The sequence below is a fragment of the Trichoplusia ni genome, chromosome 9 (genome assembly GCF_003590095.1).
Source record: "Trichoplusia ni isolate ovarian cell line Hi5 chromosome 9, tn1, whole genome shotgun sequence".
In the NCBI taxonomy this organism is placed as follows: Eukaryota; Metazoa; Arthropoda; class Insecta; order Lepidoptera; family Noctuidae; genus Trichoplusia; species Trichoplusia ni.
This window is the reverse complement of record NC_039486.1, coordinates 13692520-13711320: the sequence shown is the minus strand read 5'-3', so window position 1 is coordinate 13711320 and position 18801 is coordinate 13692520. Positions and strand designations below refer to the sequence as shown.

General features: G+C 35.8%; 1 protein-coding gene across 3 annotated transcripts in view; it reads right to left on the bottom strand.

Moving 5' to 3' along the window:
• LOC113497287 (kinesin-like protein CG14535) overlaps window positions 1-18801 on the bottom strand; it is a 564341-nt gene that overhangs the window by 61522 nt on the left and 484018 nt on the right. For all 3 annotated transcript variants that reach the window (XM_026876776.1, XM_026876778.1, XM_026876777.1), the window contains one exon: window positions 457-628. In XM_026876776.1, the coding sequence (XP_026732577.1) occupies window positions 457-628 (172 nt within the window). The remainder of the gene's footprint in view (window positions 1-456; window positions 629-18801) is intronic.

Genomic DNA, 18801 nt, shown 5'->3' with positions numbered 1-18801 from the left:
TAATTTGAAGAATTTGTCATTAGAATTTGTCGCATGGTCAGATGCGCCAAAGGATTCCTACCCAGGACAAATGTTAGAGAACTGATGAAGACGATAATTTGTTGTGTGGTACTATGGTACTGGACCGCTAGGTACTATGGTACCTGCAAGCTTTGTTTAAATTGAGGTTAGATGGCGTTGTGTGAATACAGTAGCGATTGATGTAGTTTTTTTCTATTATTATAATACTCAGTTTCTTGCGGGGGAATCACAGTGATTTATTTACGCACGCGTATTTCTCGGGATCACCTTAAAAATTTCGAACCTAACCAGAGTTCCTAACCGTAACCAGCTGGCGGGGTCGCGAGTCGATCGCACGTCAACAAACAATTAGTTTTACTCTACTTCCTACTTCTCAGGGTTCAGTAACTATCATTTCCTTATTTTTCATCTATAATTTTAATTCTTCGAACTTACCTTCCCAACTCCAGTAGGTTCCTTGACTCCGAGTCGCCGCAGCAGCGCGGGCGGCGGCGGCGGTGGTGCTCGGTGCAAGGCCGCGCTGAACCCGGACAGGGTCGTCCCGTCCTCGTCTCGACGCCGCCGCTCTCGGTGTGGGGATCCACCACTGCATTTTGCTGTTGATGTCCTATAACAAAAAGAGATACAACCTTATTAGTCATTCATGACACATTTATCAAGAATTTTGGGTGAATGAATTAAGTTACGTAACTGAATTTCAGTCGAGGAAAGTTTATGGTCAGTTTCCGAAAGGGACTACTAAGTCCCTTATCATGAAAATGAAGAATTGAAATAAGTTTTTTTAATTTTATTTATTTATTTTTCGGGAAGAAAACTGATAATATATAAATGGAGGCAATCTCTCTTTTCTTATTGAATAAAGACAAAATATAGGGCACAATGGTCAACGGATTAAAAATTGCACATAAGAGTTGATTTACAAACGAAATTGCACGCATCTTTAGCTAGGTTACGAGTTATTACCGATTTATTGCATGGTCTGCAAAATGTTTCATCATCATCATCATCATCCACAGCCTTTATCCTCCCACTGCTGGGCATAGGCCTCCCCTTTTTTATTCGTTTATTTACTCGTTTATTAGAAGATTTTTCCGGAATAAATTATCTGGAAAGTCCGCAGCAGTTACTATTAAAAATTGTCGCACAAGTACTAGACCATTCAATGACATCCAAATCAGATTCAATTTCATTATTTCCCCACACAACAGCAGATACGACCACCTGCCAATCCGCAAATTTTTGCACCATATTTCAAACATTCCAGCAGAAATATTGAAAAATAACCAAAATCCATTTATAACGTCCGCACCGCTAAAGCAGTTCTGAAGAAGCCGAAGGTAAAATAAATGTGTTGTACGTGACGACTGGAGTGACCTTTTTACATTTTTCAAAAATTCGCTCTCCCATCAATGGTGGAGAGACGCCGATGCATAGCGGCGGGCAGACAGACGACTTTGTGAATATTAGAATGGACAGATAGGGTTTTCTCGATTCCGATTTCAAGTGAATTCTTTTGAAGTCTAGTTTGAAACTTTGGGTTTTCGATCTAAAGCCATGAGTTTCTGGTTTATTATTTTAAAAGAGTCACATTTTCATTTTAAAAAATGCATCACGAAATTTGACAGCGTCTTCGAATTTTAAAAATTGATGGCACATCAACGCAATTCGATATTCCACTTTCAAATACATTTGTTGTCATTCCTTGATCGATGTTACCCTAAATTTTAAAAAGGTTTCTCAAATTCCACGACTTTTTGTCGCACGTTTACACCGGACTGTAAAGGGGGTTGCACACGGAACGGTGATGGATGGCGCTTACGTGTCGACGGACGACACCGCCCGTATTTTATTTTAATGCCATCGGCGTAACACCCGTCTCGCGGAGGCTTAAAATTGAAAATTCTCCATGTTTAGGTATCGCAAAAATGAATATATCTTGTTCGATATGGATGCTATAATATGTAGGTCGCGTTTCACCTTCGTGATATTATGTACTCATAAAACTATTTTATTTTCAAACTTCACTGTAAGATATTTACCTAATGTATTCAATTTAAAAAGCGATGTGCAGGTGGAAACTGCCTTTTGCAAACAAAATAGGTCCGGGCTTTTGCAATTTTACATAGTGAGAAAATACGGAACATTTTAGGCCATTTTTTAAATTCACTAGATGTTACAAAACTATATTTAACGCAATACACACTAACTTACTACCACTACCTTTTTCCTCGTTTTCCTTCCAGAATTATTTAAAATATCAATTACTTCAAAATAAAGCCAAGCATTAATGAGGACCAATTACTAATTCGGAACATAATTGTCTAATTAAAACCACTACCGTTTGAGCCTATCTTATCGTGTAAATAATCCAAATGTTCCCAGAAAAATGTACGACTGCTGAGGGTCTACTGCCACATCTGTAAGTAATATTATTGCCGATGTGCAAGTGTGACAGAGCAATACATTGCGTATAGCGGCATCTCTTTCCCACAACTACAATCAGGTAGTGGTAGGCCCTGCCTTCTCCCTAGCGTGATGTGGTCGCGTGACGGCCAATACTTTATTGTTCCTAACTATTAACATTCTTCTGCCGGATTGTTTAGATAACTCTTGTGTTTGCCTCCTGCGGAGTTATTGCCGCCTAGTACCTCGGCCTGATAGAGTGCGTTGCCTCATATTGGGTGATCAATGTTTTTCCTATTTTGCTTTTGTTTTCGGTTTGTTTATTTTCGTATTGTTGTTTTAATATAGTTTTGTAAATGTATAGCTAACAAATGTTGTTACAACATATTTTACAACTTACATTTAAAATTATATCTTTACATTATAAAATAATAAAATATAAATGTTTTCGAAGCAAATTTGGAAATTTAATACAAAATCTTTGTTCAATTATATTACTGTAAAGTATCATAAAGTTTCGTTAAAGATTTCTCGTTTCCTGAGAGAATTCAGAAAATAGAAGAACAAAACTTATTTTAATTGATACTGGAGTAGTACACCAGAATGGTAATTGACCTTCTGACAAAATTACATTTCCACTGAAGCAAACAAAACGAATAAAACCTAATTTTATGAAACAACTTTTGGCAATGCGGGTAGGTTCACGAAATTATTGGAACTAATTAAAAGCTAAAGCAAAATTGAGGCTGAAATTAAAATGCCCAAGCCTGTTATGAATTATTTATAAAATGTTACTATCAAATTTATAAAGAAGAAAATGTTCCTTTCAAATCAATTTCTACCTCTACGTTCCAATTCAAGCACACTTCGTACACTACATTTCCGAACGTCTCCTGTAATTTTGAAAACTGCTGTTCACTTCAAAACAAAGTATACGACCGATGCTCGGGAGACAGATCTTGCTATTTCAAAGGATGTTTATATTGTAAAGATACCGCTGATTTCACGGGCCGGCGGCCACGGTGAAAACAATTCCGGAAAGGTCGCCGCTTGACATTTGATAGAATGCCCCTTGGAGCATGAATAAGCCTATGGGTTTAGACTTAGCTTGTCATGTCTCTTTATTATTTTCCTACCGAAATTTGTAAGAGCATTTTCTTGATTCTTTTCAATTTTATATTTTTCCGTTGTTTGTGTTTCATATTTCATGTTTGTGTTTATCGAATATGTTTCTGTTCCAGATTGGAAATGTGGCCGTCGTGGCCGAGTGATTTTCTTGCACTATTTGTGGAATTCGATTGGAAGTTGTTATGTTGCTAGTTTAAACTTTATCTTCTAGAGTTTCGATGCTTCTCGTGTTTACTTGGATTTTATATTTTCAATATCTGTGATATAACGGTCCTGGCCACACTTAGGTACTTTTTATTTCGCGTGGCAAACGGATTGTTTCACGAAACAAAGTAATAAGTCTTCAGTAAAATAAACTTGTTTCTTCAACTATTGCAATTAATAATGAAAAGCTTCATACCAAAAGTTTAATTACCGTGTTACAGTACAAAGCATGCCGTGATGAGTAAAAAACGCACTTTTCCACAAGTCAACACTGTAGTGAACAAGGATTGCGTGACTCAGCTACTAGAAATTACTGGCAATTAATACTCGTAAAACATTTAAAACATTATATTGTTTCATTTTTAATTCATTGCGTCATAACGGCCAGTGAATGGCGGTAAAAAACGTTTTTGTTTACGTTCGTGATTTGAATTGTTCTTATGGAACTGTATGGGGTGGTTTGCCCCGCGTCGTCCCCGGGTCATATATTTCGTGTAAGGACAGTATATTTTAGAACAGATAAGATAATGTTTAGGGCTACTGAAAAATTAACTGTCGCGTTTAGACGAAATACTGAGCGTGTGTCGGGAGTAGCAATGGAAATAGCAGTGGGACTTTTGGAATAACGTAAAAGCACTCTTTCAGGACTTGACGTGTTGATCGTGGACTTCCAAATAAACGGTATTTGTAAAGTGTTACCTATAAAAACCGGTTATTTGGAACTTGTTATTCTTCTGAACGTTATAGCACAAAGCGAAATGTTGTAAAAACATTTGAAGCCTACATCAAAATGCTGTCCCGAACTTCACGCTAAAACTTACCAAATAAACATTTCAACTCTTACACCTTTTATTTGCCGGCGAATATTTAGCTAGCCAACCAGTGGCAACCAGCCAAACATGAAAAAAGGTTTTTGCGTCCCACAAATCGAGATTCATGCGATTATGAGCTTTATCCTGTTAGGCTAAAGTTAATTTTAAGTGAATGAATTGTAGTTTTAAATTCGCGAGGCCAGTATTGTTTGGTAAAATGATGGCAATAAATATAAAGGAAGGCCTTTAGAACTATCAAATAGCGTTCAAGCGCGCATTTCAACTGGGAATGACGGGAGGGATACAGTAACAGTTGATTTTTCCTTTGGCACAAGGGTTGTGTTTGGAACGCCTTTGCCTGTGCCACTGAATTTTGTTCAGGAGTTACTTAGACATCCGTTTGACAGGGAAGATGGTCATTCACTTGTAGAGTATGTTGAAGCCCCAAAATAGTTAGGATTACTTTTTGTTCCGTATTGCTTTTGTATCTTTCCTTTAGTGTTTTATATTCATTCGTGTTTATTTCACCAAGCAATTTTGTTAAAATAGCATCTTATGCATTTGACTTACGAATTTTTTTCGGGATCTCCAATATTACAGTATGTCAAGTACTTTATACCCTGATATCCGTAGTCCTATTTACCTCATAAAGCTGTATGCGTGAACATACGAACACGGTGGAATCGTGATGCATTCACTCACGCAACATCCGGTACGTGAATATTTTATGTGAAAAATTGCAAGCAGCGCCAGTAATGCTTGGGACATATTATGTGGTACGGAGAATGTATGTTTGTTTCAGTAATGTAACGTAAATATATATTATTGCGTGTTACATGTTTGTGATATTAGATTATGGCTATTGTAGTTAGGTGAGATGATAGTGAATAGCAGTAGGTTTAAGTGAAATCACTTATGTCGTATCTTTTGGAATCCACAAAATGATAAAACATTCGTTCGAGTGATTAGGCAAAGCTTCAGTAGTTCTGTTGAGATATCATCTAAAAGATTCGAATGGAAGAGTTAGAGATGTGTCCCTTCGATATCTTGTCCTATTACTAAATTATTATTTTGATTTCTACGGAATTGTAACCTACCTTGCACCATTTTGTCATTCAAATTTTGCATGCTGTGGTCTCCTGTATTTGAACGGACTGGACAGATACTCAATTCTAAGTAATTTTTACAAAACCTTTAAACAAATAACATTGACATACGGCTTATTATTCTAAGTGGGCCATAGCACCCATTTTACTAAATTTCCTATTTTAGTAACTACAATTTACCATCATTACCCCAGCTTTTATTATCCCTCTTTTACGAAGGTCTGTTTTAAGAGCCTCAGATTATATTAATGTATGTACCTTAGCTTAGCCATAACGGTCCGTATAAGGCAAACTGCTGGTTCATAACATGAGGTATTAATAAAAGAGTTGGGGCGTCCCTTTGTGTACAAAACTCTTCATTAGAGAGATCATAGCATTGTTGCGTGCGGTGGATGCTCCTTTTGTCGACGAATCGGACCTTTTTTTCCAACTTTCAGGGCTTGGTTTAAGTTGAAGGGTTTTTTGGATTTGGACAGTGGAGAAATATTTCGAGATGATGATCTTTTAGGTAATTTTTGAAAAAAAAATTGTGGAGCTTTTATTGCAAAAATATTTCAGTTTATTATTTAAGTCCAAGTTATGACACACAAGACAGGAAGAGATAGCTTAATTTTATTCGATAATAATAATATTCAATGGATTTTAAATTTTAAATAATACAGAGGTCGAACTCTTAACTTTATGAGAGCTTAAAATGTTCTAAGAATTTTGATAAATCGCATTTTTTTTTGTCCTATATACTTATATCATCTCTATTCTTGTTATTTAATTTAATTAACTTCAGCGTTAAAGTATGTGTCACCATTTTTACTACCAATTTTTCCTAAAATATCATAACAAGACAACGCACAGCTGTAAGCTTACGACTTACGCACTATTTACGGTTGAGATGGCTCTCCCTAAACACGTCTACATATGATGTTTGTATTGTCTGGCTGATGGAAAAGTTTGGCCAAAGGGGCTGCGTTCTGTATGTTGTACTGATGTAAGACAAAGATACTTTTATTGGTGATTCGCTCAGCCGAGCCTAGGCTTGCATAATCAACTAATTGTGGAACAAAAGACGGATGCTTTTGTTTCTTATTGCCTAATTACAAGAATATAAAAACATTTTGCAATGTCAAAAAGCCTGTATTTGCATTTAGTCAGAAGTCGTTGTTTCAAGTTGTGTTAAATGTTACTTGTATGGAATTGCAAGTATCATCAGCCTCGTAGCGTTTTCTACCTATTAAAAAATAAAGATAGCAAAAAAATATATTCTTCTTTGTGTAACCAAGCTTATTAGTCAAGGTTATAATTAAAACTGTGGGTTAAGCGACATAAAGCGGTTCCAAATTTCGGCGGTAGGTGAATACCTTAATCGAGTAACCCTTCCGCCGCTAGTGGCAACATATTTTCCTTTACTTTGACGTTTATAAAATGTGTAGAGCGCCGTTGCCCCTCTGGCCTTATGCCACCATAAAGTGGAGTTTCCTCATGGTTTACGACAAGTCGCAGCTCCCGTGCGCCTTTTTTATTCACGACAGATTTAGTAGTCGACACGTGCGTGTGATTTACACGTGCTTTTTATAAGTATAATATATCGGTGTTTTATATTAAATAATACGAATTGATTTATAAGGAAGGAGGAAATTGTTTGTGTGCGAAATTTTGGGACTGTTTTGTTGTTTAGTCTTTATTTATTTATTGTTAAACAGAACGGCCGAAGCCAATTACACTATTGAACTTCAAAGGAAGTTCAAGGAATATCATACCTATAAATCTACTAGACTGTAAAGTCATTTATTAATACCTCAATATAGCGTAAATTCAAATTATGTTTAAAATATTGTGCTGATAAACGAATTACCTAAAAAAATATTTTGAATATACAGACAAAAATAGCTTCTTATAGGGACAGGAAGGAACAACCTCCAAACCCCTGACGGATACACCGAATAGAAACGTCGCGAAAAAATATACTGCCTTACAGGAAACGAATACAAATACGAATAAAAATAAACGTACAGGAGGAATTCCGGAGAGCGCGGAAATGAGAAATACCATATTCCAGTAGTACCCCAATTCGCTGCGATAGGGTTGGCATGCGTTGTAGCGATGCCGCCGCGTAATGAAAATAGACTATTGAATTATGTAATGATGGATGTGTACATGCATATCCTAGTGCCTCAGCCCTACAAAGTAATTACTGCTGACGTAAATCAACTTGTAGGACAAGCTCTCGTATATGTCAGGGATGACATATACTTGAGATCTGATATATTTTAACTAATAGACGATCATTTGATAATGGATTTTGAGATGGTTGGAACTAGATTGTTCATTTGGATGTAATTCAAGTATAAGCAAGTATAAAAATAAAAAAGACTTTTGATTCGAAAAGTAAAAGAAGCTAAAAATACCGAGAAAATTTGTAAGCCAACAAGAATAATGTTCAAAGCTTAGGTCACTATAGAGTACCGCAAGGTAACAGAATATTCACGAAAAATGTAGAGTTTATGTACTGAACATAGTGAACATTTTCATGTCACTAAATATTCTTCAATGGACATGTATGTTGCTGGTGAATATTTATCGGTATGACGTGCATACATCTGGTGCCAAATGTGCAGCAACCCCTAAATTTTAAAAAGCTTCTATTCTTTATTCTGTGAGGTACACACGAGTTATATTTCAAGAATACACTAGTAGTATATTATGAGCATGTATATTAAAAATATGGACTCTATTTCACAGTTTGCGCTGCAATTTTTTCTAGACGTCCAAGTATATGGCTATTTGCCATCAGTCGGTTATTTTTTCAGATCTTCGGACTGGATTTAAACCAATTTTGTTGATTCTGTTTTCATAAAACCTGAAATAGCTGTCACTTGGACCCAGTTTTTTGCTCTTTAATTTTATGTTATAATATTTTTTCTACACCATTATTAGGCGTAGTCATACATTATTTAGATATCTTCTTCAATTCCCATCTTTCTTCTATAAAATGTACCTCCTTGTACATCCTTTCATACCTTCGTCTGTTCTATAGTGAGGTATGCACATATTTATTAGCATTCCCATCTGTACCGGTTTACGTAAGCGGTGTAGGCAGTCGGTCTGGCCCCTGTCAGATTGTGGCGGCCGACTACGCCAGGATTAACTGGAGCGGTCGCGGCTCTGCTCAGTCTCACTACGTGTCGCTAAAGTGTACACGATGTATATTGAGACGACTTATTTCATGCTTATTTCTTCCTCGTGATTTGGAATCTACTTTATTGTGATTGAAAATGTCATGGGATTCAATTTCCGAAATACTGTTGCGTTTATCATTCGCGAGGTGCAGATTTGACTCCAACGCAGGCAAAGCCACCAATATGTTTTTTTTCAAAATTATATCTACTTTCTTAATTATTCAAAGACAGTGAAGGAAAACAGTAAGACCTGGATTCCAACTATTGAGGTTCGAAATCATCATCCCGCAGTAAGCTAGCCTAGTGATCAATGCTCAAAACCTTTCCTTCACGGTAAGAGGCCTGTGCCCAGCAGTGGGAAATATATGAACTAGTAATATCTGTATTTGATGTGTCACACTGAATTGATAGTGCACGTGTTCAGATAATATGACTTTCAAATTAATGAGATTAAGAACACTACAGAGATCAAGCGATACGCCCTACAAAACTAAAGCAGGCACATTGAATAAACAATAGAAACACGATTTCCATTGTGATACGTAAACGGGACGTTTCTCGTCGGGCTGTAACCGCAATTTAAACAATAGCATTTGAGCTTATTACGTGTTCCTTGGCTGTCTCTCTGTCATATCTGCGAAGTTAAAACAAAGGGCTGAAGAGCTCTGAGTTTGGGTGTTATTGGTGTTGAATATTCGCGTTGTGAAGCAGCTATTGTTTTCTTATTCCCGTCTAGATTATCTGATAAACATCAGACTGTTATACGTTAAATGTTTAACAACGATTTCTGCCTTTCTGTACTGTTTTCATTAATATTATATTATGGCTTAGATGATTTAATTTACACTATTATCGATATCTGTGTATTTCTTGTGACACCCAAATACTGAACGTCAATATCGAAAACTTTGCACGCAACCCTAAAAATCCGCATGGATGAAACGAGCGCGTAAAAACACCGCGAATCCGATGCAACGTATACGCGTTTTTATTTCTATGTAAATTTACATAATGATATTTTTGTCGCGCGACTTCGCGGCGAGATTTATCGCGTCAAGTCTCGGGGGGCGGTAAGGCGCGGGAATTGCCGCGACTGCGAATGCCGTATTGAATAAGTATTGGATATAAATCACATCTGTTGCAAGATGCAACCCCTAAGGTGGAGAAAATCGCTGATGGTGCCTTGTATCTTACTGTTTTTGGGGAAAAAGATCCTTACATAATATATCGATAGTTAATAAAGTACAATGTGGTTCTGCTGAATTTGTTAAAAAATACTTCTCTACTGTTTTTAGAGCTACTTTTTTCTTTCTCTAACAAACTCCACATAGCATTAAAAATATCTATGACTGCAATATCGAAATCAATAACAGCCTCGTACGAATACCGGACGCGAACATTCCAACGCGATTGGCAGCTTATAATAAGCTATTTGCCCATCAAAAATGTTATTTCATTACTGGCAAAACATTTCGCGGACCGCTGTGCAAATTTGCGCAGTATTATTGACTCATTTAATGAGTTGCATAATTCATACCGCAAGTAAATATTTAACGATCGGCATGGAGGCTATTACAATTAATTGAAATATCATTGATGATTTTGTTTAGTCAATTTTGATGTTTTAGTGAGATACAAAATGTGAAAACAGTTTTATGTTGGAATAATAAAATAACATTTACTACATTTTACTGTTATGTGTAGTATTTTCGATAGCCTCAAAAGTGAAATAGAAATTAAACTATTTCAACAACATCAACAAATATTTATGTAATACTCTCTAATACCTAAAAATTTTGTCATTTTTACGTTACGATGCAATTTTATTATGAGTTAGAGAAAGTCATTACAATGACATAAACTCATACATCGCCAACTACATAAAGCAATATCTGAAACCGACTGTGAAAACTGTTGTTTTTATACTGCAGTGATTAAAAAGGAAGGGAATGGTGCAATGACGCGTACAAATACACATCGGGACAGTTTTAGTGACGCACCATGTAAATATTTAATAATATTTTTATTTTTGTTTGATGACACGTTGTTACATGTTATTTAGACATTGGGCAGATATTGAAAACTCAAATTTGATTGTTATTTATCATACTTTAAATAAAAAAATAAAACTAAAAAAAATGAAAAAATGTGTATTTATAGATGTTAGTGTCACTATGAAACGCATGCAGCAAAATATACTAGTATGTTAAGCAACAAATAAAGATATACATAAAAGCAAACCTCTAATAAAATCGAATCGAATAATTCTTTTGAAAACAATACAATAACTTCGGAGCATTGAGATGAGAATGTGCTTTGAATTATTTTTGTTAAACAGCGATCAAGCCAAATACCGCATAAGTACATATATTGAAGTAGGTACCTAGGTATGTTTCGATAAAACGACCTATGATTTACTTTCATCGTGGCAGGTAAATTTAAAGGATTGCATGTCACATTTCTGGGGTTTCGAAACAAAATCGCCCGCATAAAGTGGTTCATTCGTCCCGTAACGATATTAATTTATTTAACCGTCAGTCCTAAGCGTAAGCTTCGTTAATCTTGATTAACTAGCTAGATAATCGCAACAAATCGGGGTTGGCTTGTTGTACACTATATTTTGTTTGTTTTTTAGTCGAATGTCAGTTGTTGCCTTCGTTTTGAAGTCTGTGTACCTAAACATTGCAATGATTGTGAGGGTTGGGTTTGTATTTTTATACAGGATTATTAAATTTTGATTAATTTTAACAATAACCTTTATTTATACCTCTATCATATGAACCAAAACAAACGCGTCAAGAGCAAGATGGTCTCGCGACATTGAGGCTGCCGTACAAATAGGCAAAAGATAAAATAATCGGTAGTTTTCTTTTTACAAATGTATCATGATGTATTTATGATTTATCACCTACACATAATTCTAGTACGATTTATGAGATATGACTTCGTGCCAAACATGGACAAACAGCAGAGCCTCAGTAACAGGGTTCCTTCTTTACCCTTTGAAATGGAACCTTAATGAATGCTTATGCAAAACTTCACTGATTTTTTTTTTCTTTCAGTTAAGATAATAGATAAACACATCGAAGAATAGTAAACACAGGCTCTAGCCTAAACTTACATTAAAATGTGTGTTATTTTTCTGGTACAATGTGTAATGAGATCTCTTTATTTGTGGGTATGAGGCTTTCATCTGCAGCGGTCCATACGTGTTACAAACATTCTGAATAAATGGACTTTTTGACAAAACGACCACATTTCACTCGGCGATACCGCAAACATCGAAACAAGATGAACATGTATGCATGTATGTATGCATGTACCTACGTACATATGTAGCTTATACCAATAAAAAAATGGTATTACAAAGTTTAACTCTTTAACATAATTAGTTAAAACGTTACGATATTTACGTGTTATGGTAAACTTAGCTTATATACCAATAGAAAATTAAAATGATAATAAAGTTTACAAAAAACACATATTGTTTACATACTAAAAAAACATAAGTCAACGCTCTACAGTCTACACTAAAATGGATTCAATTTTAGTTACGTCACAACAAAAACAAATCTACAAGATGCCTGTTTTGAGACTAGTCTATCGCCAAACAAACGCCGATCACCAGACACCTCGGACCGACAAATATTTCGGTGATCCCCTGTATCTCACAATTGTCAACAACGTCGCGTGCTGCGGGCTACATCACCGCACTAATGGGAATGCAAATGCGTTGTCTCTTTGTAGCAACACTCGCACTTGAATGAATGCACTCCATTGACTGTGATATGTGAGATTTCCTTGTATTTATGGAGTTTTATCGAAGGTCAATTTGTGAATGTTGCTTTCTCATGATCGTGATACTGAGACTAAACAAGGGGCAAATGCAGTTGTGTAGGCTTGTATGTCATGAGTTTTAATATAATAAAACCTAGGACTTTGTCAGTACGTAATTCGGTTAAAGTAGCTTGCCTGTTGTTATGTAGGGTTCATAAACAATTTTAATTCAACGAGAAGTCTGAATTTTAGATTCTGAATATTATTTGCAAGCTTCTCTTGAAATAACAATTAAACTGATTTACCTCTCTTTCCCTGATATTTTTATAAACCTTAGTCTAATTCTGCTAAGATATATCATCTCGTACTTTAGTAACTCTACACTGTCCAATTTCACTAAAATAAATTTATCTGTGTAAAACTTTCAATGTGAACACATTGACCTTACGTTACACAATCAAGTTCTAATGAATCCCAAACGCAATGATGTTCGCTCACATATGGTTGAACACCTGTTACTTATAATTGTTTTCTGGGAAGATCCTAAATCTTCTTGGGGCAGAGAGCCAAGAACTTTTTGTGTAGTTATAGTTAATATTGTAATAGTTTGGGAAACTGGCCAAGTGATTCCCCTAGAGAGAATACAGTATGTATTGTAACGGACCAGCCGAGTTTGGCATTGGATAAAATTATTAATATTAGGAAACAGAATTCGAAAAAGGGTTCTAAGTGTATTGAATTTGAGGTTTCATTAAAATCGTTATTAAAACCTTTTTGTTTAAATCTATATCATGTGTGCCATTATGAAATATCTAAATTAATTCTGACATATTGCTTACTAGCTGTTGCCCGCGACTTCGTCCCCGTGGGTAGAAGATATAAGTTATGATTTATACCTGCCCTGTTTTTTTCACATTTTCCATTGTATCTTCGCTCCTATTAGTCCCAGCGTGATGGTTTATAGCCTAAAGCCTTCCTCGATGAATGGTCTATTCAACACAAAAAGATTTTTTCAATTTGGACCAGTAGTTCCTGAGATTAGCGCGTTCAAACAAACAAACAAACAAACTCTTCAGCTTTATATATTAGTATATATAGATCTGCCGACAAATTATTCTTAGCTGAAAGATCTAAAGTATTGGACTTAAGGAAAAGTAATACTTAGTTGCCATACGTATCTAGTTCCGTATTTCAGCAAGATAGTAGGACCTACAGCACACCGAAGGCTGGCATTGCACGCAAAAAGCTCGCATTAAAAGTGATTTTAACACATCCCATACATAATCTGTTATCGGGAGCTCAGCAAATAGCGGCTCTCACCGGCTAGTACGCAAACATTGCAACCCTAATGGGAAATGCAAATGCTACGTTTATTGCGGACTGTTGTTTGCGTATGGCAGATAGTGTGCCACCGGCTTTAGGTTTGTTGTTCACTGCGGTTATCTATTACACTGATAATGGCAAAAATGGGGAATTTCAATGTAGGCACTGTATTTGCACAAACTTGATTAACGTACGGTCAACTAATATTCTAGTTTCTGTTTGTGACACATGTTCAACGTATTTCACGTTTTATGTAATATACAAAAAATCTAGTTTTTGACATATTCAAGTCAAATACCTAAAGAGACAAATACTTGTTTGTCCCTTCCTAAAAGGGCGGAAGTTTACATATGCTCCTTGCGTGTAAATAATTGATCAGACAGGCCGAGAAAAAAATAAAACAGCATCGACGCATACATAACTTAAAAGAACAGCTGTCATCCTCAACCCGTAGGCCTGCATTCCAAAAAGACAGCAATAAATGCGAGAATAAATCAACAAGAAAAACAAAACACTGCCGAATTCCACGTTTTAAAACGCCTCCGCTTGTACAATTTTTTCATTGGCATTAGTGACGGTAGATCGAACATAATTGAGTTGTGCGTGCGCTTGACAGGTATTGTTGTTGCTTGAAATATTGGCTTCAGCTCACTACGCCGGCAGGAGCCGAACAGTCTGCACGCTTTGCACGAGTTTGATTGATGCTGACGAAACACTAGGCGGTGGTTTAGAATTATATTCCCTGAAGGAAAATGTAGTTGCAGGTTGAAACAAAGCACGTAGACATTGTGTTCCCTTCGTTTACCAAGTAGATAGTAATTTCAGGCAAAGGACCTATATATTTAGTCAATTAAATGAAACGTACATAGCAAAATTTTAAATTTAGTATTGACCAACAAACTCCAAACAGTTTTTTTTGTGGGAATAATACAGTCTATGAGGCTCAAATATAAGTTTGCACATTAACCATCAAAGACCAGTTAGTAATCGGATCGGATACTCAAAATAAAGAACAAAATAAGATTTTATAAAAAACAAAACACTACACGTGTAAACAACAAAATCTCGTTGGAACGTGTCGAAACATTTACATTCACGGCAGAGCAAGTCGTAAGCGCCGCTTGTTCGGGATGTTCATATTAAAATCCTTGCTGTAAACACGAGCATTATAAGACAGTCTCCGTACCTTGAAGCTCATTTCTCTCATGCCTTGTTACGCCTTAAGCTGTGCCGCAAATTATAGGAGAATGACGTCAGCTAGGATTTATTCAGTAAAAGTCAGTTTATGGGATAAAAAGTACATCAAATCTAGCAAATAAATAAAAAAAAATTGGTTGTTTATTTATACATACTCGTAGACCATTTAGCTATAGTAAATTTCTAAATCGTTTCGGATTTATTGTTTGGTGTCAACGAGGGACAGCTGATCACTTTTAGACAGTTTTGGCATTTTATTTAATTTAGAACATTATTTTATTTTATTTTTATAATAGCTATCGTGAGACTGATTCATTATTAAATGATATAACGGTTTACTCACGCGTATATGAGCAGACGCGACCCGGGACCCGGGATCCCGCCGCGTCTGCTCATGATTAAGGACTCCGGTTGGGTCCGAAACTAGTCGGGCACCCCCGATAAATACGCGTGAGTAAACCGTTATATCATTTAATAATTAATTCTATTTTATTTAATGGGCTAAGCTATTTAGCGAAAACATTCATATATCATGACCGTTATGTATTGCACGTAATAACTTTTTCTTCTCGATCTTTGCTTTCATAGTTCACCCTTTATCTTCAGTCTTCGAACCTCTCATAACTTGAACCATTTCCCTTCTTGTAAGAAGAGTTTAATTTGTCTCCGATCGGCTCGAAACGTTGACTGCTATTGCAAATGCCTTATTAAACGTCTACTGCGTCTGAGTGTGCTTTATGTTTCAAATTCTATTCTTAGTCATTTTCAAAAGTCTGCTAGAAATGCTCTTCAGTTATTTCGATTCGTTTTGAGATTTTAATAACTATTTCTTTGGAATTCATCTTAATGAAAGTATTTGTATTATATTTTATTCTTGGTATGAAAAAATATTCTGTCTGAAGTTTGCCTAATCTGCTTTAAGTTAAATTTTATTTTTTTCTACGGACTATAGTTTTTTCCAGTAATTTATTTCTGGAGCTTCATGTATCTTTAAATTCATTCATGTTGCATATTCAAAAACCTAATTCCAAATAAATCGTTTTTTCTTTTTACTATCGCTCCATAAATAAATTATCAAAAAATAATAACAATAAATATTCCGGGACAGACGAACAATCAAGCCATCTATCAAGCATTGCCCGGGCATTATCAGGAACGTCCAACACTCGGTATTACGCAGAATGCCCGCGGGCGCGCCGTGGGTGTTTCATTACACGCGTATAATGATCCCGATGCTGGATACAGACGGTTGCAGCTGGCTATGTACACTTAGTTTCAGATATATTGTACACGAATCTTACAGTAGAACTTACAGTTTTATAGGACGTTCAAATAGGACTAGTTCGTCTACTTGTTTGTCATGATGACGCCTAGTGATTGATGAAGAAATAAGGATTGTATATGATCAATATTTGTCTTCGAGTTTGTTGAATTGCCTATTCCAAATGATGTCACGAGTAGCCAACTCTTTTGACCTTAATTTGTACATGCTTATTATACAAATAAAGTAAAGTATGAATTTCTGACGCATTTAGAAAAAAAAATATCAAGGCATTTGGTAGTTCATAAAGCACGAATCCGAGCAAAGCAACAAATGCTATTTCTAACAGAAACACAATAGCACTTCACAAATAAAGCATTAAAACTCGACATTAAAGTACTAACACAACCGCCAATATAACGTGACCTACAACTGAATTCCTAAACCATATCTTACGAGCTCTGTTTTAAGTGGTCTTTAAAATATTATCTTTCACAAAGCAACTTATATCTATGTCTTATCTTTTCAGACTGGTCAGTTGAAATAAAAATAATATGAGGATATTGCCAGGCTGTGTCTGCGTTCGCCGAAGCAGAAGCGACACTCGTACGGGGGAGACGAATGGCGTGCATTAAAACCTCCTTTCCCCGACTTTACACTCATTAGAGCGTTATTTCCGAACGTCTGGGCTGCAGATATAAAGGAGATGAGATGTCTTTGTAAGTTCAGAAATTGCAAATCGATCAAAGTTTCCTAGCTTTTATGTCATAGTTTGAACGTCTTGCACGGTGAAATATTGATAGTTTTGGAGACCAGGTGCTTGATATGGCTTTCAAAGATACAAAATTACCTTTTTTGTAAGAATCTTATCACTAAGGCTGGTAGCTTTTTTTGGTACATGGAAAAACTTATGATCTGACCAAAACGTTCATAAAACTCATCTCAAAAAACCAAATGTTAAAATTAAATATTCGAGACATATTTTTATATAAATTTAACATTTAAACAGCAGTTTTAACTTCGCACATAAATTAATCTTGAACTTCCTGCCTATTCCTAAGCCAGCCGTATCCAGTAGTACATCAACCTCCGTGGCATCACGCAACATTAGCAAGACGCCGCCGTATCGCTGAAACACATTAAATTCGTGTTTCCACTTCATTACCGCTGCGGCCATCCAACAGACAGATTTGATGGAATGCTCACTTCATTCATCCACTTTCCTTTGTCTTAATAAATAGTATTGTGGTTGTGAGTGTGGATTCTATTGTTTTTGTTTATATGAATTTTGTGTAGCGTGCATTCGATTGATAAACATAAATATCACGCTTTTAGAAACAACATGCTTAGGATTACCACAAATCATTGGAATGAGTGTCATTAATCAGATGAGTGTTTTAGTGTTATTTTGTTCTAAAATATTTTACATAAAATGCGAGTTTACAAGTTTGAACAAAATTACGGATATCCTATTTGATCATGATGTCCTACTAGTAAGTTAATTAAATAATATTCTAACACGGTAAAAGGTAATAGTGGTCTGGACGTGGCCCATCGTGGGGTAAGGCCTCTTCATATTTGAAGATTTTTTTTTTACTGAAACTGAAACTTAAATGGTTAAGACAGAAAAAAGAATTAGATTATCAAATTCTTAATCCACCTTATAAATAAGTATATACCATAAACAACCAGAATTACGGCGAAAATCTCCATCATTCAAGTGTAGTCAAGATAAAGTGACGACTTTATCCAGTACCAAAGCATTTATCATGAAATCAAAAGCGCAGTCTATTGTCCGTGGGAAAAAGACGACGCTATCTGAAATGTAATGCGCCATCCCGCTTGCACAATAGCAATAGTCCTATTTTATGACTTCATGGTACAGGCAAAGCGCTCATTTCGCTAATTCGGCTTCATATATTTGGGCAAACAAAGTTAATCTCTTCATCCTATTACCAGCAACTTGTCGGCCTAGTTTTGTTTGTGACACAACGCAGATGAAACGCCGTAGGTGAGATTTGTTTAATGTTTGTAGCTTTTGTTCATACTGGTACAACTTGTCTTTCTCTGCCTTTTCTGCCTCTCTTAACGGATACAATATTTAAATTAAAGTTAAGTATGTGTTGGTGAAAATAAATCTGAGTATAAAATACAAGTTATTTAGGAATATATACACACAAAAATTTGCCTGCATCGATCGATGCCTTTAAAACCCTGCCCCAATCAACCAAGCACAGAATTAAATAATCTACATAAAATTAAACACAAACCCTAAAACACTCGCGTCATAACTTTTAAACTTGGATTACTGTTCGCTGTCTGTGGAAACCGTAATCCCCCTCTAGAGAAAACTCGTGCTGACATAATGTCGTGTTGGCCCGTAATTAATATTGCGT